Genomic DNA, 22,368 nt, shown 5'->3' on the forward strand with positions numbered 1-22,368 from the left:
TTACCAATGGCTTATATTTCAAAATGTTTCTATCTTGTAACTGGTTTTAGATAATAATTCTTCCCACTTACTGATTATTGGCTTGAACCAGAGTAAAAATATAACACATTATTTATTAAATACAAATTGAGAAGATTTTCTCGATTACAGTATTATTTAATTTTAATGGAATATTTCTTCCTGGATGTATGATAATGTTGTATGTTTTAACACTTTTTCACATTTAGAAAAACCTTACTTTCCGGAATCGTTTTTGTAATTTCAGAAAAAAAATGCAGTACACATAAAGTGAATGTTGTCATTTCAGAATGGCATAAGAAAATATATTAGACTTCTATTACAGAACCAATGTCTGAAAGGTGTTTCATTATACAACACTCTCCACCAACAGATATTTGGGTGCTTGCTAGCTGCTAGCCAGGCCAGTGGAAAAGAAATAAGATGAAGAACTGTAATGGAAAAGTTAGCTCTCCTGAAAAAGACGCTTTTGTGATGCAGTAAAGTTGGGTTGGTGTTCAGGAAAATGTTGGTCAAGTGCTTCAGGTGGGGTGCTTATCTGTGAAGGGTGGACATTGAAGGAAAGAAAAACAGATAAGATAGAAACATTCGAGGTGTGGGTTTTGCGGAGGATGGAAAAAGTAAAATAGGTAGATAGAGTGCAGAGCAGTGAAGTAATAGAAATGATACAGGAGCAAGAAACTTTCTTAAACCTGGTAAGAAAAGGAAAGGAAACTGAGTGGGACAAATACTCCAAGGAAAAGGAATTCTAAAAACACCTATGGAAGGTAGAGTGAACGGAGTGAACAAAATAGGTAGGAGCAACACGCATTGTTATAGTGGTGTATTATTTCAGTACTACAATTTATTATTATTATTATTCCAAATGTATAAGAAGCAAGCAGGCTCAGGATCAAATGAAGATAGGAATGGTGACAGGAACCTGTGAATCGTTAGAATAACTTATGATGATATTAACGGTGGACATGTTCATGTTTTATTCTCACTGTAACGATATGATGGAAATGTGTTAATGGTTTCAGAATAAGATTCGAGGGGATCTGCAATCAGTTTAGCTGTGATCCAGAACTAGGAAAATTCTGCAAAAACGAAAGCAAGTACAATATTTCCAGAATGAGATTTTCACTCTGCAGCGGAGTGTGCGCTGATATGAAACTTCCTGGCAGATTAAAACTGTGTGCCCGACCGAGACTCGAACTCGGGACTTTTGCCTTTCGCGGGCAAGTGCTCTACCATCTGAGATACCGAAGCACGACTCACGCCCGGTACTCACAGCTCCTTCGCAGGAGAGCTTCTGTAAAGTTTGGAAGGTAGGAGACGAGATACTGGCAGAAGTAAAGCTGTGAGTACCGGGCGTGAGTCGTGCTTCGGTAGCTCAGATGGTAGAGCACTTGCCCGCGAAAGGCAAAGGTCCCGAGTTCGAGTCTCGGTCGGGCACACAGTTTTAATCTGCCAGGAAGTTTCAAGTACAATATTCCTTAATCAGGTTTGGCAGCCGGACTACGAGGACCGATCAAGAAGTTTGCGTTTGAGGGGGTTGTTACATGTACCTCTGCGTCTACATCATACTCCGCAAGCCACCTAATGGTGTGTGACAGAGGGTACTTACGGTACTACTATCTTATCCCTCCGAATAGAGCGTGGGAAGAATGATTGTCGGTAAGCTTCTGTATTGGCTCTAATTTCTCGAATTTTCTCCACGTGGCCAGTAGGCGAGATGTATGTGGGGGAAAGTAATATGTTGTCCGACTCCTCCTGAAAAGTGTTGTCCCGAAATGTCAATAGTAACTCTCTCCGTGATGCACAACCCCTCTCTTATAACGACTGCCAGTGGAGTTCGTTTAGATTCTCCGTAATGCTCCCTCGCCAGCTAAACGATTCCGTGACGAAACGCGCCGCTCTTCGTTGGATCTTCTCTAACTCCTCTGTCAGTCCTGTCTGGTAGGAATCCCAGATAGATGAACAATACTCAAGAATCGGGCGAACAAGCGTCTAATAAGCCAGTTCTTTCGTGGATGAGTTCCATTTCCTTAAGATTCTTCCGATGAATCTGAGTCTGGCGCCTGCTTTTCCCACTGCTCGATATGGACATTCCACTTAAGGTCGCTCCGGATAGTTACGCCTGGATACACTACTGGCCATTAAAATTGCTACACCAAGAAGAAATACAGATGATAAACGGGTATTCATTGGACAAATATATTATACTACAATTGACATGCGATTACATTTTCACGCAATTTGGGTGTATAGATCCTGAGAAATCAGTACCGAGAACAACCACCTCCGGCCGTAATAACGGCCTTGATACGCCTGGGCGTTGAGTCAAACAGAGCTGGGATGGCATGTACAGGTACAGCTGCCCATGCAGCTTCAGCACGATACCACAGTTCATCAAGAGTAGTGACTGGCGTACTGTGACGAGCCAGTTGCTCGGCCACCATTGGCCAGACGTTTTCAATTGGTGAGAGATCGGGAGAATGTGTTGGCCAGGGCAGCAATCGAACATTTTCTGTATCCAGAAAGGCCTGCTGAAATGTAGGGTTACACAGGGATCCAATGAAGGGTAGAGCCACGGGTCGTAACATCTGAAATGTAACGTCCACTGTTCAAAGTGCCGTCAATGCGAACAAGAGGGACCGAGACGTGTAACCAACGGCACCCCATACCATCACGCTGGGTGATACGCCAGTATGGCGATGACGAATACACACTTCCAATGTGCGTTCAACGCGATGTCGCCAAACACGGATGCGACCATCATGATGCTGTAAACAGAACCTGGATACATCAGAAAAAATGACGTTTTGAAATTCGTGCACCCACGTTCGTCGTTGAGTACACCATCGCAGGCGCTCCTGCCTTTGATGCAGCGTCAAGAGTAACCGCAACAATGGTCTCCGAGCTGATAGTCCATGCTGCTGCAAACGTCGTCGAACTGTTCGTGCAGATAGTTGTTGTCCTTCAAACGTCCCCATCTGTTGACTCAGGGATGGAGACGTGTCTGCACCATCCGTTACAGCCATGCGGATAAGATGCCTGTCATCTCGACTGCTAGTGATACGAGGCCGTTGGGATCCAGCATGACGTTCCGTATTACCCTCCTGAACCCACCGAGTCCATATTCTGCTAACAGTCATTCGATCTCGACCAACGCGAGCAGCAATGTCGCGATACGATAAACCGCCATCGCGACACGCTACAATCCGACCTTGATCAAAGTCTGAAACGTGATGGTACGCATTTCTCCTCCTTACACGAGGCATCACAACAACGTTTCACCAGGCAACGCCGGTCAACTGCTGTTTGTGTATGAGAAATCGGTTGGAAACTTTCCTCATGTCAGCACGTTGTAGGTGTCGCCATCGGCGCCAACCTTGTGTGAATGCTCTGAAAAGCTAGTCATTTGCATATCACAGCATCTTATTCCTGTAGGTTAAATTTCGCGTCTGTAATACGTCATCTTCGTGGTGTAGCAATTTTAATGGCCAGTAGTGTATTTTACGGCAGGCGCTGTCTCCAGGTGTTTGTCATCAATAGTGTAGCTGTACAGTAGTGGATTTCTTTTCCTATGTATGCGCAGTATGTTACATTTATTTACGTTCAGGGTGAACTGCCAAAGCCTGCACCATTCATCAATTCTCTGCAGGTTGTTCTGCAATTTCTTACTAACTTGTGGCGTTGCTACTTTGATAAAGACAACTGCATCATCTGCATATAGCCTTAAAGAGCATCCGACGCTTTGCACTAGGTCATGCAGCGATCCTATGACACTTCCCTGCGCTACTCCGGATATTACTTTTACATTTGTCGATTTAATTCCGTTTAGAGCGACGTGATGAGTTCTATCTGCAAGAAAGCCTTGTATCCAATCGCAGGTCTTCTCCGATACACCGTAAGCTTGTATTTTTTCATTAAACGGCAATCCGGGACGGTGTCAAATGCCTCACTGAAATCAAGGAACACGGCATCAACCTGAGCGCCGTTGTCCACTGCGTTGTGGGTCTCATGGAGGAACAGAGCGAGCTGAGTTTCGCAGAATCTTTGTTTGCGGAATCCACGTTGATTTTTATAGATAAGCTGTTATTTTTCCAAAAATGTCATAATTCTTGAGCAGAAAACATGTTCCATAATTCTACAACAGATTGACGCCAACGATATAGGTCTATAGTTGTGTGGATCTGTCTTACGGCCTTTGCTAAAAACGGGAATGACCTGTGCCCGCATTTTTCCAGTCGTTAGGTATCTTTCGTTGCTCAAGCGATCTACGATAAATTACTGCTAGAAGGGGAGCAACTTCTTTCGCATAATCTTTATAGAATCTTACAGGTATCTCATCTTGTCCTGAAGCTTTTGCGCCGGCCGCGGTGGCCGTGCGGTTCTGGCGCTGCAGTCTGGAACCGCGGGGCTGCTACGGTCGCAGGTTCGAATCCTGCCTCGGGGATGGGTGTGTGTGATGTTCTTAGGTTAGTTAGGTTTAAGTAGTTCTAAGTTCTAGGGGACTTATGACCTAAGATGTTGAGTCCCATAGTGCTCAGAGTCATTTGAACCATTTTTTTGAAGCTTTTGCGCTACTAAACGATTGTAGCTTGCTTTTCAATTCCGCTATCGGTTATCTCAGTCTCTGCCATTTCGATGTTCGTGCGGCGATTGAAAGGAGGGGCAGTGTTATGGTCTTCCGCGGTGAAACAACTTCGGAAGACCGAATTCAGTATTTTGGTCTTTTCTCTATTATCTTCCATCCCGGTGCCGGTGTGGTCGCTGAGAGAATGAATAGATGATTTTGACCCACTTACTGATTTTACATACGACCAAAATCTCTTAGAGTTTTTACTCAGGTAGTTCGACAACGTCTTACCCTCAAAATCATTAAAGCTTCTCTCATTGCTCTTCTTAGGCTCATTTTCCCATCCTTCAGCTTTTGTTTGTCAGCTAGTTTTTTACTGCTCTTGAATCTGAGATGAAGTGCTCTTTCTTTACTTAGCGCTTTTCTGACACTGCTATTAAACGATGGTGGATCTTTCCCTTCCCTTACACCCTTACTCGGAACATACTTGTCTAGGGCATGTTGAACGATGCCTTTGAATTTTTTCCATTTGTTCTCCACACCTTAGTCCTCATCACCGAATATTTGATGCTGACTGCTGAGATATTCTGAAATGTGTATCCTGTCGCCCTTTGCTGAGCAAATATATCTTCCTACCTTTCTTAACGTTCCCTGCAGGACCAGTCGTCATTGATGCTGTCACAGCCTTATGGTTACTGACACCTTCCTCTGCGTTAACTGCTTCAATAAGTTCAGGTCTTTTTGTTGCCTTAAGGTCTAAGGCGTTACGCTCACGAGTGAGTTCTCCACCTATCTGCTCAAGGTAATTTTCGGACAAGACATCCATAACAATGCCACACGATTCCCTATCTCTGGCACCAGTTTTGATGGCATAACTCTCCCAATCTAGACCTGAAAAGTCGAAATCAGTCCCTATTATAATGGCATGATCAGGAAAATTACTAATGCTATTCTGCAAGTTCTGTCTGAAGCGCTCTACAACTACAGATCCTGACCCAGGTGGTCTATGAAAGCATCCGATCATCATTTTTGACCGTTATTTGATACTTAATTTCACCCAGATTAATTCACGTTCGGAATTTGTGATAACCTCGCTAGGTTTTATCGATTTTTTACTGCAATAAACACGCCGCCTCCAATGGTGACTAACCTATCCTTACGATAAACATCCCAGTCTGAACTTAGGATTTCGTTGTCATTGAAGTCTGGTTTCAACCATCTTTCTGTTCCCAATACTATCTGTGCATTATAACCTTCAATAGGTGATACTAATTCTGGGACCTTTCCTTAGATGCTCCTGCAGTGTATTAAAATCATATCAATCTTCTCTGTCTCTGATCTGCGAGGACCAAGATTCTCCGAGGTCGCTGTGGCTGATTTAACATGCAAATCGTCTTTGATCCCAAGGGTGGGGTAATCTAAAAAAGCCCCATGTGCACGCCACACGTACTCCGCTACTCTAGTAGCCGCTTTCTGCGTGTAGTGCACGCCTGCCCTATTAATGGGAACCCTACAATTCCGCACCCAATACCGGAGGTCGAGATATTCCCATCCGATTCCGTCGCAGAGTCTACTGCGTATGTGCGATGTAGCGCGATTCCAATGAGGGTATGTAAGCACCGACATCTAGGCAAGGCATTAGTGTGGCATTCGCGTCTCTCCAACGAGGTGTGGTAAATGTAGAAACTTGAACTACGAAGACGTTATTGCTTGATGCGTCCAACATCTCCAGCGTGCTGTTAGTCTTTTCCTGGCTGCCGATGGGCAAACAACCGTAGACATCCATCGGAGACTCAAGAATGTCGAAAACCCCCGTTATGGAATGGTGCGCCAAGTTCCGTGCTGGTCACGATTCGACACAAGACGGCGGTCGATCTGTGAGGCCAGCACCACAGTGCCTCGTAACGCAGAAGTTACGCCCACTCAAGTGGGAGACACTCGAGGATCCGCCCTGTAGTCCTGATCTCTCCCCACGCCATTATCACGCCTTCTGTCCCTTAAGAAAGCCCTGGAATGGTCATTCATGCCTGTCGGACGAGGATGTGCAGCAGGTGGCTACGGACTTCTTTGCGCAGCAGAACGCAGTCTTTTACCAAACGGGTATCCTCAGCCTGGTGCGTCGGTAAGATGGCTGACCCAATGCTCACTGATATTTTACCCGATTGGCGAAGCAGTTCCGGACTGTATGGCCTTCGAACGGAAACCTTTTGATAGCCCCTTATGTGTATTTCAAACTGGCTGCAAATGCCGCAGTCAATGAATGTTTTTAGAGCTAGTAAACCTTATTGAAAAGAATTAGTTCCTTAGGTTGGATAGCGTAATAAAACCTTCACTACATGAATTACTTTTTCAAATTAATCGTTATAAGTGTGCTTGCAGTCTGATATTGGGAAGTGAAAGAACATCCGTATTGAAGTGCACGTGAGGAGCACCATTTCTCCTTGCTTCCCTCTATAAATCTCTGGGATTTGGAAGTAAGACAGGATTTGCTCCTAGTCTTCCACGTTTGCCTCAATTAGATCTACAGCTGTACTTCTGTGCATGTGATCAGCTCCTCGCTATCCATTCCTCCCTCTTTGGAGCTCTGGTATACGAGTGTGGGACACAGTAGCCGTACTCACGTGTAGGTGATGAGCCCCCAGTTCTCCATGCCCCCCTCTATGAAGCTGGGAATGGCCACATGGTCCAGCTTAGTCAGTGTGTAGGGCACGCCCACCAGCTGCTCCATCGCAGAGACGGTGCTGGGAGTGATGACGCTGGAGTAGACTGCCTGGGGCAGCGTGCTGTCCACCGTCCAAATGGTCGTGGCCGGGTCGGAGGGCGACACCACGCTGGACGTGTTCAGCACGACCCAGGCCAGCAGGTAGGCGCTCATTGGGGGCGTCTCCTCGAACTGAAACGTGCGGAAGCCATCCTCGTCTGGGCTGGAATGAGAAAGCAGTGTAAGTTAATGTCGAGATCTACAAAACTTCGTACCATCAGCTCTGTACCTCCAACAATTTGATAGAAACTTAAAGTAAACATATGGAAATTTCACAATAGCAGGTATCTGCAAAATAATGAATCCGCATAGGCACATAACCAATTCTGAATATAATTCTAGACGGAAAACTACCTTCAAGGGGAAAAAAAATACCAGAACACCTTGTTGTTGTTGTTGTGGTCTTCAGTCCTGAGACTGGTTTGATGCAGCTCTCCATGCTACTCTATCCTGTGCAAGCTTCTTCATCTCCCAGTACCTACTGCAAACTACATCCTTCTGAATCTGCTTAGTGTATTGATCTCTTTGTCTCCCTCTACGATTTTTACCCTCCACGCTGCCCTCCAATGCTAAATTTGTGATCCCTTGATGCCTCAAAACATGTCCTACCAACCGATCCCTTCTTCTAGTCAAGTTGTGCCACAAACTTCTCTTCTCCCCAATCCTATTCAATACCTCCTCATTAGTTACGTGATCTACCCACCTTATCTTCAGCATTCTTCTGTAGCACCACATTTCGAAAGCTTCTATTCTCTTCTTGTCCAAACTGGTTATCGTCCATGTTTCACTTCCATACATGGCTACACTCCATACAAATACTTTCAGAAACGACTTCCTGACACTTAAATCTATACTCGATGTTAACAAATTTCTCTTCTTCAGAAACGATTTCCTTGCCCTTGCCAGTCTACATTTTATATCCTCTCTACTTCGACCATCATCAGTTATTTTACTCCCTAAATAGCAAAACTCCTTTACTACTTTAAGTGTCTCATTTCCTAATCTAATCCCCTCAGCATCACCCGATTTAATTTGACTACATTCCATTATCCTCGTTTTGCTTTTGTTGATGTTCATCTTATATCCTCCTTTCAAGACACTGTCCATTCCGTTCAACTGCTCTTCCAAGTCCTTTGCTGTCTCTGACAGAATTACAATGTCGTCGGCGAACCTCAAAGTTTTTACTTCTTCTCCATGAATTTTAATACCTACTCCGAATTTTTCTTTTGTTTCCTTTACTGCTTGCTCAATATACAGATTGAATAACATCGGGGAGAGGCTACAACCCTGTCTCACTCCTTTCCCAACCACTGCTTCCCTTTCATGCCCCTCGACTCTTATAACTGCCATCTGGTTTCTGTACAAATTGTAAATAGCCTTTCGCTCCCTGTATTTTACCCCTGCCACCTTCAGAATTTGAAAGAGAATATTCCAGTTAACGTTGTCAAAAGCTTTCTCTAAGTCTACAAATGCTAGAAACGTAGGTTTGCCTTTTCTTAATCTTTCTTCTAAGATAAGTCGTAAGGTTAGTATTGCCTCACGTGTTCCAACATTTCTACGGAATCCAAACTGATCTTCCCCGAGGTCGGCTTCTACCAGTTTTTCCATTCGTCTGTAAAGAATTCGCGTTAGTATTTTGCAGCTGTGACTTATTAAACTGATAGTTCGGTAATTTTCACATCTGTCAACACCTGCTTTCTTTGGGATTGGAATTATTATATTCTTCTTGAAGTCTGAGGGTATTTCGCCTGTCTCATACATCTTGCTCACCAGATGGTAGAGTTTTGTCATGACTGGCTCTCCCAAGGCCATCAGTAGTTCTAATGGAATGTTGTCTACTCCCGGGGCCTTGTTTCGACTCAGGTCTTTCAGTGCTCTGTCAAACTCTTCACGCAGTATCTTATCTCCCATTTCATCTTCATCTACATCCTCTTCCATTTCCATAATATTGTCCTCAAGTACATCGCCCTTGTATAAACCCTCTATATACTCCTTCCACCTTTCTGCCTTCCCTTCTTTGCTTAGAACTGGGTTTCCATCTGAGCTCTTGATATTCATACAAGTGGTTCTCTTCTCTCCAAAGGTCTCTTTAATTTTCCTGTAGGCAGTATCTATCTTACCCCTAGTGAGACAAGCCTCTACATCCTTACATTTGTCCTCTAGCCATCCCTGCTAAGCCATTTTGCACTTTCTGTCGATATCATTTTTGAGACGTTTGTATTCCCTTTCGCCTGCTTCATTTACTGCATTTTTATATTTTCTCCTTTCATCAATTAAATTCAATATTTCTTCTGTTACCCAAGGATTTCTATTAGCCCTCGTCTTTTTACCTACTTGATCCTCTGCTGCCTTCACTACTTCATCCCTCAGAGCTACCCATTCTTCTTCTACTGTATTTCTTTCCCCCATTCCTGTCAATTGTTCCCTTATGCTCTCCCTGAAACTCTCTACAACCTCTGGTTCTTTCAGTTTATCCAGGTCCCATCTCCTTAAATTCCCACCTTTTTGCAGTTTCTTCAGTTTCAATCTGCAGTTCATAACCAATAGATTGTGGTCAGAATCCACATCTGCCCCTGGAAATGTCTTACAATTTAAAACCTGGTTCCTAAATCTCTGTCTTACCATTATATAATCTATCTGATACCTATTAGTATCTCCAGGATTCTTCCAGGTATACAACCTTCTTTTATGATTCTTGAACCAAGTGTTAGCTATGATTAAGTTATGCTCTGAGCAAAATTCTACAAGGCGGCTTCCTCTTTCATTTCTTCCCCCCAATCCATATTCACCTACTATGTTTCCTTCTCTCCCTTTTCCTGCTGACGAATTCCAGTCACCCATGACCATTAAATTTTCGTCTCCCTTCACTACCTGAATAATTTCTTTTATCTCGTCATACATTTCATCAATTTCTTCATCATCTGCAGAGCTAGTTGGCATATAAACTTGTACTACTGTAGTAGGCATGGGCTTTGTGTCTATCTTGGCAACAATAATGCGTTCACTATGCTGTTTGTAGTAGCTAACCCGCTCTCCTATTTTTTTATTCATTATTAAACCTACTCCTGCATTACCCCTATTTGATTTTGTATTTATAACCCTGTATTCACCTGACCAAAAGTCTTGTTCCTCCTGCCACCGAACTTCACTAATTCCCACTGTATCTAACTTTAACCTATCCATTTCCCTTTTTAAATGTTCTAACCTACCTGCCCGATAAAGGGATCTCACATTCCACGCTCCGATCCGTAGAACGCCAGTATTCTTTCTCCTGATAACGACGTCATCTTGAGTAGTCCCCGCCCGGAGATCCGAATGGGGGACTATTTTATCTCCGGAATATTTTACCCAAGAGGACGCCATCGACATTTAATCATACAGTAAAGCTGCATGTCCTCGGGAAAAATTACGGCTGTAGTTTCCCCTTGCTTTCAGCCGTTCGCAGTACCAGCACAGCAAGGCCGTTTTGGTTAATGTTACAAGGGCAGATCAGTCAATCATCCAGACTGTTGCCCCTGCAACTACTGAAAAGGCTGCTGCCCCTCTTCAGGAACCACATGTTTGTCTGGCCTCTCAACAGATACCCCTCCGTTGTGGTTGCACCTACGGTACGGCCATCTGTATCGCTGAGGCACGCAAGCCTCCCCACCAACGGCAAGGTCCATGGTTCATGGGGGAAGTCAGAACACCTTAGACTTTGGAAATATACACCCATCGTGGCATATTAGTTATACAACTTCTGATAGTATTGCAAATCTTATGAACGGCCTCCTCTGCCATGCAGAATCAAGAAGGGCCTTATAAATTCGAATATCTTCATGAAGGAGTAGACCTGGTGCACTTGCTGGGAGGAGCACCTTTAGTTTCTCAAGCTGTAGAGGTACAGAGTGACAGTGAACTGAAACTTCTTGGCAGATTAAAACTGTGTGCCGAACCGAGAGTTGGACTGGCGACGTTTGCCTTTCGCAGGCAAGTACTCTCCGAAATGAGCTATCCAAGCACGACTCACGACCCGCCCTCTCAGCTTGAATTCTGCCAGTACCTCGTCTCGTACCTTCCAAACTTCGCAGAAGCTCTTCTGCGAATCTTTCAGAACTAGCATATTGCGGGACATGGCTTAGCCACAGCCTGGGGGATGTTTGCAGAATTGGAATTTTCATTCAGCAGCGGAGTGTGCGCTGATATGAAACTTCCTGGAAAATTAAAACTGTGTGCCGGACCGAGACTCGAATTCGGGACCTTTGCCTTTCGAGGGCAAGTGCTCTACCAACTGAGCTACCCAAGCACGACTCACGACCCTCCCTCACAGCTTCAGTTCTGCGAGTACATCGTCTCCTGCCTTCCAAACTACCAGGCTGTGGCTAAGCCGTACCTCTGTAATATCCTTCCAGGAGTGCTAGTTTTGCAAGCTTCGCAGAAGAGCTTCTGTGAAGTTTGGAAGGTTGGAGACGAGGTACTGGCAGAATTGAAGCTGCGAAGGCGGGTCGTGAGTCGTGCTTAGGTAACTCGAATGGTAGAGCACTTGCCCGCGAAAGGCAAAGGTCCCGAGTTCGAGTCTCGGTCCGGCACACAGTTTTAATCTACCAGGAAGTTTCATATCAACGCACACTCCACTGCAGAGTGAAAATCTCATTCTGGAATTAGTGAACTATTTGAAAAGAAACGTAAATTAGTTACAAACTGCCGCGTGCACACACTTTATTCAAAATGTAAACGTCACTACAGATATTCGGATTTACGTTATGACTTGGTCGATATGCCTGCCGTCATTGGCGGTGATGTGGCGCAGACGAATAGCGAAATTCTGCATGACTCGCTGAAGTGTCAATGACCTCATAAGTGGCTGTTTTCAGGTATGCAACGGGTAGGGGTTATTGCTGTACACCTTGTCTTTAATATAGTTCCACAAAAAGGAATTGTATGTTTTCAGATCCGGAGAATATGGCGGCCAATCGGGGGCCATGTCAGTGGACTCTGGGTACCACACAGCCAGAATGCGATCACTAACGTGCTGCTCCAGGACATCAAACACTCCCCTGATTCGATGGGTCGAGCTTCGTCTTGCATGAACCACATGTTGTCGTAAGCAGGGTCATGTTGGATAATGGGGATGAAATCATGCTTCAAAAATTTCACGTACCCCTTCGGCAGTCACCGTGCCACCAAGGAATATAGCACCAACTATTCCATGACTGGACATTGCACAACACACAGTAACCCGTTGAGGGTGAAGAGACTTCTCGATAGCGAACTGCGGATTCTCAGTCCCCAAATGCGCCAATTTTTATTATTGACAAACCCATTCAAATGAAAGTGGGCTTCGTCGCTAAACCAAACCATGATGCGCATACTAATTCCCATCATGTGCGGCGGCCAACCGTTCAGTGTGAACTTCCTAATGCAAACCGTGCAGGACGTACGACGATCTTTCCATTTTCGAAAAAACTGCATAAAAACAGAAAATGATTGACGTCTCCTACATTTCTTTCTGGAATGCGTAGGAATAATGGTTGATACACATTCTTACCAGCAAATTGGAATATATATTGTTTCTTATTAGCGACTTCAATACCTGCCTTTAGATTTGACTTAGAGGAAAGATGAAAACATTATATATAAATATTTTCTGAATAATAAGTGTTGAAAATTAATCTCTGAATTCATTCAGATCAATTTATAAGGAAATTTACGTAAGAGCACACCGCTCCGGTTCAATAAATCAATGATGTTCATGCTGTGTGTTTCACAATCACATACATCAACAGAAGAAACTCTCTACCACATTTCATTGTCTTACTCTTAAATGTTCTACACATGAACTACATCACTATTATTGTTATTAGTACTACTACTACTATTTTTATTATGCACTGCTATAAGAACAACAGTGAAGGATAGTTCCAAAATGATGCTTCTCAAAATGGAAAGGTTGTGATTTCTCTGCCACTTTGGTGCAGGTCATCGGTTCCCGTTGAAGACATAATTTTGAACATATATGACTGCGTTCGAGAACAGTACGGAGAATTTTTTACTTAGATCAGAAACAGTGTTCCTGCTATTACTGTTCATTTCCGGATTGGGATCCGACGATAAATAAGAGGTCTGTATAGGAAAGAGGACTACAGTTGATTCTGTAAGCACAGAAACAAAAACATAGTCGAAAAACTGTATCTACAATAGAGAAATGTAATCGAAGAGATTAATGTAAAAAAAAGTCTTACTGGGTAAGTGTTCGTCACCATCTCCAGCCAGTCATCTGAAGGTCGCTGCAAAAGAGCATGTCTGTGATCAACAACTGAAATACAAATGATTCTACGACCTTCGTTACAATCTACAGGTAAGATACTGGCGTACATCTGCTAGTGCGTGTGTGTGTGGTGGGATGATAACGCCTTCTTACATTACGGCAGTTTGTTGATTTCAGATTAAATGGTCACCCATTATTACGACTTAGTTCCCGCTAAGGGAAGCCATTTTCTGAAGTGATGGTGTCATACGTAAAATTTTTTAAGTTTTATGAAGTTCGGTTGTTGAGAAAAATTTTGCATAGGTTGATAAGACAAACATGTAAGTGTTGACGTATCAGATACATTCTTCCACGCTAGTACGATGTCGTTATATTGGCTTGGCCGTCATTCGTCAAGACTAGTCAATATGAAAATAGTAACTACTATTCATAAAAGGTGTCAGATCCCATCTACCCCCTACTGCCGTGCTACTGAAACCGAGTTCCCTGCAGTTCTTGACAACTGTCACTACGAACTGGATGTAATGACATTATATAAGAGCTGACCTGGAGACTAGTCCACTTATAAATTGATGATTCTTACGAAGACCGCTTGCAATAGTGACCGAAATGTTGGTCCAGGTAACAAAATGGAAAGTACCGACTCAAAGGTCTTACAGCTGATGAGATGATTAATATCATAATCAGTACCAGTGGTGTTAAAAGCTATTTAAATCGCTAATAGTCAAGAATGCCGCACAGCCCTATGGAGATCTTGTTGAACTGCACAGAGAATTTGATTGCCAAATTTTGTACATACCACAAAAGTCTCTGATCGCAAATATTTGTTTATTCAGTTATCGATTTCAGTCATTATGATCATCTTCAGATTGATCTGCTTCAAGAAGATAGCAAAATAAGTGAATAAAACACATGGCCATACATGGCATCGTCACATAGAATAAAATCAAAGTGTTCAAATGTTTGTGAAATCGTATGGGACTTAACTGCTAGGGTCATCAGTCCCTAAGCTTACACACTACTTAACCTAAATTATCCTAAGGACAAACACACACACACCCATGCCCGAGGGAGGACTCGAACCTCCGCCGGGACCAGGATACAACCAAGATAAAATAGTAACTATTCCATTACCCGTAATGGCTAGACGTTGCTGGAGTGTTCGTTTTGTACTATACGTCATGTTACTCTATGTGACGATGCCATTTATGGCTATATATTTAATTTACTTCCTCTATTAGCTTCATGAAGACAGATCAGTCTGAAGATGATCGTAAGGATTGAAACAACAATTGAAGAAAGAAATATTCGTGACCAGAGACTGTTGCGGTATTTACGGAATTTCGTAACATTGGATTCCTGTCACCTTTATAGTGACTATATCAGCCCTCATCAATTTGGGAGTGAATTGGCTCTGGTATCGACCTTAGTTGACAGTAGATTTCTTGAGCAGAGGTATGTTCCCCCTGATTGGGAAATGTACAGAAGTACTGTCATATTACAGTCACATCCGTTTCTACAGAACATATTGTGAATTTATGTGACCTACGAGTGGCAGTAACAGTTTCAATTATCATATCGAAAAAAAAACGAGCTACAACCATCAAACGAGGTATTAGTCCTTTTCTACACCCCTCAATTCAACTAATTTGCTGATTTTCCCACCGAATGATGACTCGACGTAGTCCCTAGTTGTTGAAGTCTCTGTTTGGCTGTTCAGGAGACGTGCCGCCTTGAACATCGCCTTGTAGGCATTCTGATCATCAAACGAACCTTTTATGGTTCCAGAGACCTTTTGAAGCCTCAAAACTTTGATGTATATATGCGAACTGAGGTGACGAATAAAAATTTGTACCTTGGCCGGGATTCTAATCCAGGTCTCCCATTCACGGGGCAGATGCGCTAACAGCTTCACCACCCTGGCACAGTGGCTTTGCATAACTTCACGGACTACCCTAGCACTTCTCCCTCCTCAGTCCAAATTTTCAGAAGCACGAGACAAGGGTTCGAACCTGGTCTCGATAAAAATTTTATTCCTCGCTACAGTGTGCATATACACTCCTGGAAATGGAAAAAAGAACACATTGACACCGGTGTGTCAGACCCACCATACTTGCTCCGGACACTGCGAGAGGGCTGTACAAGCAATGATCACACGCACGGCACAGCGGACACACCAGGAACCGCGGTGTTGGCCGTCGAATGGCGCTAGCTGCGCAGCATTTGTGCACCGCCGCCGTCAGTGTCAGCCAGTTTGCCGTGGCATACGGAGCTCCATCGCAGTCTTTAACACTGGTAGCATGCCGCGACAGCGTGGACGTGAACCGTATGTGCAGTTGACGGACTTTGAGCGAGGGCGTATAGTGGGCATGCGGGAGGCCGGGTGGACGTACCGCCGAATTGCTCAACACGTGGGGCGTGAGGTCTCCACAGTACATCGATGTTGTCGCCAGTGGTCGGCGGAAGGTGCACGTGCCCGTCGACCTGGGACCGGACCGCAGCGACGCACGGATGCACGCCAAGACCGTAGGATCCTACGCAGTGCCCTAGGGGACCGCACCGCCACTTCCCAGCAAATTAGGTTCAAAAATGGTTCAAATGGCTCTGAGCACTATGGGACTCAACTGCTGAGGTCATTAGTCCCCTAGAACTTAGAACTAGTTAAACCTAACTAACCTAAGGACATCACACACATCCATGCCCGAGGCAGGATTCGAACCTGCGACCGTAGCGGTCTCGCGGTTCCAGACTGCAGCGCCAGAACCGCGCGGCCACTTCGGCCGGCCCAGCAAATTAGGGACACTGTTGCTCCTGGGGTATCGGCGAGGACCATTCGCAACCGTCTCCATGAAGCTGGGCTACGGTCCCGCACACCGTTAGGCCGTCTTCCGCTCACGCCCCAACATCGTGCAGCCCGCCTCCAGTGGTGTCGCGACAGGCGTGAATGGAGGGACGAATGGAGACGTGTCGTCTTCAGCGATGAGAGTCGCTTCTGCCTTGGTGCCAATGATGGTCGTATGCGTGTTTGGCGCCGTGCAGGTGAGCGCCACAATCAGGACTGCATACGACCGAGGCACACAGGGCCAACACCCGGCATCATGGTGTGGGGAGCGATCTCCTACATTGGCCGTACACCACTGGTGATCGTCGAGGGGACACTGAATAGTGCACGGTACATCCAAACCGTCATCGAACCCATCGTTCTACCATTCCTAGACCGGCAAGGGAACTTGCTGTTCCAACAGGACAATGCACGTCCGCATGTATCCCGTGCCACCCAACGTGCTCTAGAAGGTGTAAGTCAACTACCCTGGCCAGCAAGATCTCCGGATCTGTCCCCCATTGAGCATGTTTGGGACTGGATGAAGCGTCGTCTCACGCGGTCTGCACGTCCAGCACGAACGCTGGTCCAACTGAGGCGCCAGGTGGAAATGGCATGGCAAGCCGTTCCACAGGACTACAGCCAGCATCTCTACGATCGTCTCCATGGGAGAATAGCAGCCTGCATTGCTGCGAAAGGTGGATATACACTGTACTATTGCCGACATTGTGCATTCTCTGTTGCCTGTGTCTATGTGCCTGTGGTTCTGTCAGTGTGATCATGTGATGTATCTGACCCCAGGAATGTGTCAATAAAGTTTCCCCTTCCTGGGACACTGAATTCACGGTGTTCTTATTTCAATTTCCAGGAGTGTATGTATATCATAGATGTTTGAGATTTGAAAAGGTCTCTGGGACAAAATAAGTTTCATTTACTGATAGCACCTAGACCTTGGTTTCAGGGAGAATTCACCGCTTTGCTCGCAGCTGATGTGTTTTACCAGTAAAGCTGCAGAGCCTCCTCAGTGCTGTTCAAGTTTAAGGGGAGTACCAAGTGGGCTGAAGCACGAATGGCAATTTGGATTGAGTATGGAGGCGTGACAGGGTATTCCGTGCAGTTGCACAAAGCCACTGTGCCGTAGTGGTTAGTGCATCTGTCTAGTGAGCGGGAGACTCGGGTGGGAATCCCGGCTTTGATACAAATTTCCATTCGTCTCTTCCGTCTGCATACATACATCATTCTGGAAATGACTGCCACGTAATGGTTCACTCGACCGAGGAAAGAGGAAATAGTCACGCTTTTCAATTAATCTTCATAGAACTTTGCTGTCTCTGACAGAATTAGCATGTCATCGACAAACCTCATATGTTATTATTACTTTTTGTTGAACTTTAACTCACTCTACAAATTTTTCCTTCGCTTTCTTGAAGATTGAATAAGATGTGGAATAGACTTTCATCTGCCGTCTTCGTTCCTTCGACCCTTACAACGTATGTCATCTCTGCTAAACTGAAAATTTCACTACGTGGCTTCAACATTCTTTATTTCTGTAAAACCATAAATTATATGAATTTACGAGGGTTGTCCAGAAAGTAAGTACCGATCGGTTGCGAAATGTAAACCACTGGGAAAATCCGCTAAAGTTTTGCACGCATGTGTTGGGCAGTGTCTCTAATATGCCCGTCGATCGTGTCGCGTCGCTCTTTTCAGTTTTGAGCGAAAAGTGAGCACGTAAAGATGCGTAGGGAATAACGTCTCCCCCTAAGTATGAGGGCCCGCTTAGAGATTTCGCCTGTGTCATGCAGCCCACATAACACAACTGTCGAGCAGTTCCTTCTTCATGCCAATTCTCGGCCGTACACTGCAGGGGCAGTGAAGACGCTCCTGCAGTGTTTCCAACGAGAAGTGATTGATCACCCACAATACAGTCCGTAACTGGCTTCCCCTGAGTCTCATCTCTGCTGACAAGAACCGCTGGCTATGAAGGCAAAATTTTTCCACAGACAACGAGCTGCAGACCAGTGCAGATAACTGGCCGAAAGCACAGGCGGCTGCTTTCTATGACGAGGATATTGGAAAGTTGTTACAACACTACGAGAACACTCGAAGTTGGAACGGCGAATATGTAGAGAAGCAGGTGGAAGGTGTACCTAACTGTTGCAAATAAAACGTTTGTTATTTTCACTGTGGTTTCCATTACGCGGCCGATCGGAAGTTACTTTCTGGACAGCCCTCTTAGGTTTCCATCATAGACTTCTGCGGCCCGAGTCTTGATGATTAAAATTCATCCGAGAGTTGTTCCGCGTCATTGTATAAAATTCTTTAATTATAAGATTTAAATCAACGTTTCGACCGTACTGCAACAGCCTTCCTCAGGGCAATACTGATTTTGGTGGATAAGAGATGATTCTATTCATTGTACACTCATGCTGATAAATTAAGGATAATGCTGATACATGATGAAACAACGCTCTGGTGGGCGGTTTGCGGGTTTAAATCACCTCGGGGTATGACCATGCGGTGCATCTGACCTGCGGTCGTCGCACGGTGGCGCTGGCAGCAGTCCACATACGCAGAGGTGTGTTGGTGCATGTCAGAGCACGGTGCAGCGAGTAAGTGTGCAGACGTTTTCAGACGTACTAATGGTGACTTTGTGTTGAGAATGGCTCAAAGGCCACATATTGATGACGTTATGAGGGGTAGAATATTAGGGCGACTGGACGCTGGTCAAACACAGCAGGTCGTAGCACGAGCCTTCCGTGTGCCACAAAGTGTGATCTCAAGATTATGGCAACGATTCCAGCAGACAGGAAACGTTTCCAGGTGCTACATTACGGGACGTCGACAGTGTACAACACCACGAGAAGACCGATATCTCACCATCAGTGCCCGTAGTTGGCCGCGGAGTACTGCAGGTAGCCTTGCTCGGGACCTAAACCCCATCGAGCACGTCTGAAATGCTCTCGGTCGACGTATCGCTGCACATCTTCAAATCCCCTACGACACTTCAGGAGCTCCGACAGGCACTGGTGCAAGAATGGGAGGCTAAACCCCAGCAGCTGCTCGACCACCTGATCCAGAGTATGCCAACCCGTTGTGCGGCCTGTGTACGTGTGCATGGTGATCATATGCCATACTGATGTCGGGGTACATGCGCAGGAAACAGTGGCGTTTTGTAGCACATGTGTTTCGCGACGGTTTTCCCAACTTATTACCAATACCGTGGACCTACAGATCTGTGTCGTGTGTGTTCCCTATGTGCTTATGGTGTTAGCGCCAGTTTTGTCTAGTGCCACGTTGTGTGGCACCACATTCTGCAATTTATGAGCATGAATGTAGATGAACGGTGTCAGCACGCCATAGCCCACTATATTATAGGGCCAATAAAGTTTCAAAAATATGACGGACTAGCCTACTATATTTTACGACCAACAAAGTTTCAAAAATACAACGTATTGACACCGTTCGTCTAAAGTAGACATCTTTTCTCCACCAAAACGAGGCTAGCCCTGGGGAAGGTTGCTGCAATACGGTCGAAACGTTCGTTTTAAGTTTGTAATTAAAGTTTTTTTATATAGTGCCAGGGTACAACAAACAGAAGACTTTTAATCATCATAGGTTTCCATCCTTCTGCAAGAAATTGTCAGTGAGATAGGCCAAGTCCGGAAGTAAAGTATCAAATCTGGGGATTTCTAAAGCTTTATGTGAAGGGTTTACAAGTGGCAGCGTCATAGATGGGCCTACCTGTCGTCGATGCTGGAGGCTGGAGTGTTGGAGAGCACGGTGTAGCCGTCTGGCGCGCGCACGCTCAGGGTGTAGAAGGTCTTCACAGCCGGCTCGTCGTAGCAGGGCAGCGCGGACCTCGCGAAGTTGGGCTCAAACTGCGTCGCGTATATCGCCCTGCCAACAGCACGGCACAGTCACACACTGGAACCTACATCCGTCATCACGTTCTTGTGCCGAACCACATAAAAAACGTGGGTCAGATGTACTGAAGAAGACATCTGGGAGACTGGACGATGCTTGGAAGGTTGGGACTCCAGAATGAATTTTCACCTGTAGCGGAGTGAGCGCCGATGTCTAACTTCATGGCAGATTAAAACTGTGTACCGCAATGGGACTCGGATATGGGACCATTGCTTTTGGAGAGATTGTGCCCTACTGACTGAGCTATTTAAGCACAATACAGTACTAGACCTCACAGTTTCACTTCTGCCACTGCCCTTCACAAAAGAAGGAGAAGTGTCATAGATTCGAGTCACAATCCGGCACATAGTTTTAATATACCAGGTAGTTTCACTTCACAGATGACTGTATTTTTTAGAAAGAAGCTTCACCAACGTCGATTCGGTAGGCTGTAGTTTGTTATGAAACAAAACAAACATGCATTGCTCATTGGAGACTTAGTACCATAGGAAATATTTAATTCCAACTATTGGTTCCTTATTCCCAGGTACACCGTCTGTATATTTTGATCTCTCTTTTAGAGTAGCTCGGCCATTTCTATCGTTCCAGCAAACGTGTAGAACGATTATGACCTCAGTTGACACATCGCAAAAAAATGTCTTGTTCGTTTGACTGTGCTGAGCAACATCCAAAGTTCCTTGTAGATCAGGAATGGGACACTAGATTCCAGGAGCTCTAGGCTGCACATTAACTGGCCTGTGGACAGCACAAGTGGTGCATGGATGTACTGTACTTACTGTACTTCCGTACTCACTTTTCCTGGCCGTTCTCCAGGTAGTCGTATCGAGCGAAGCCGTCCTCCCTGTAGCCGATTTCGCCGCTGAAGTCCACCTCCAGCGTGATGCTGCTACCCGAGGTCAACTGAAACAAGAGAAACGTAAAGTGCACAGTTCTGTTGTTCTTTTTATCACCGCTGTGTTTACTTTCGTAATCTGCTACCTAGAACACGTAGCCGGGTGTAGAGGCAAAAATTACAGAAAGAGTAGAATTACTACTAAAAGACAACGCAGTTTCGTTCCTGTGTCCTCACTGGAATTGTTAAGACTGGAATTAAGATGAGTAAGTTTCTTTATTTCAGAGATTACCAACTAATCTTACGATTAATTTCAACTTCACATTTAGAGTAAAATCTGTTCGGGCCTCACTTCGTATCTGCATATGGATCGATAACTATGTTATACGCTTTCTTCTGGTGGTCCAGACTCTTCATTCAAGTTTGCCGTAAAGCATTGTACTACGATAAAAACAAAGAAGGTGCGTAAAAATAAACTGACAATTAGGTCAGAGTAAAATAGGCGATGTCGAATCTAGAAAAAATCGCCCGATAACCGCATATCGGAAACGCAGCTTACTCGTTATGATAAAGAATGCAGTTACTTGTTAAACAGCCCAAAGTGAAAAGTCTGAGTTTGGCAGACGTCAAATTGCTATACATGATTGGTTTTCGTAGACATGAAGTTTCTGTGATAGAGTGTGAAGATTGACAATTAAATCAAATACTCTGGAAGCGTCCTTACGCGGTTTATTTGTTAATATGATAAGGTGCACTACACAACAGCTCTGGAGTAAGGTGATCGACACATGGTATTGTAATGCACAATGTTTTTGTAACATAATCGTACCCTGGAAACGTTGAACCAGTGTCAATGGTTAGTACTTCTACCACCGGTAAACATCAGAGGAAGAATACACAAAAAATCGGACATTTTCAAGGCCTAAAATTGTGACGAGTTCTTTAAAGATTGAAGGACTATCAAGAGAGAGGCAAATATAACTGTCAGACAAGTGTAAAAACATTCATGAGACATTTAGTCATTACAGGAAGCAGAGAGGGGTATACGACCGAAGACCAACAATTAAAGCGATGAAGATGATATTAGAAATCCTCATGAACAATATGGTAGTGCTAGCACTGGAAAACCAGATATAGACATTAAGTCAACAAGTATCACAGACAAAAAAACATTTAAATTTTAATAACTGAGTGT

General features: G+C 44.8%; 1 protein-coding gene across 1 annotated transcript in view; it reads right to left on the reverse strand.

Moving 5' to 3' along the window:
* LOC126252003 (aminopeptidase N-like) overlaps positions 1 to 22,368 on the reverse strand; it is a 130,381-nt gene that overhangs the window by 71,785 nt on the left and 36,228 nt on the right. Inside the window, exons 4-6 of the mRNA XM_049952786.1 lie at positions 21,135 to 21,241; positions 20,159 to 20,314; positions 7,207 to 7,509 (exon numbers count right to left, since the gene is read on the reverse strand). Coding sequence (XP_049808743.1) covers positions 7,207 to 7,509; positions 20,159 to 20,314; positions 21,135 to 21,241 — 566 coding nt within the window. The remainder of the gene's footprint in view (positions 1 to 7,206; positions 7,510 to 20,158; positions 20,315 to 21,134; positions 21,242 to 22,368) is intronic.

This window comes from Schistocerca nitens, chromosome 4 (assembly GCF_023898315.1).
Source record: "Schistocerca nitens isolate TAMUIC-IGC-003100 chromosome 4, iqSchNite1.1, whole genome shotgun sequence".
Lineage (NCBI taxonomy): Eukaryota > Metazoa > Arthropoda > Insecta > Orthoptera > Acrididae > Schistocerca > Schistocerca nitens.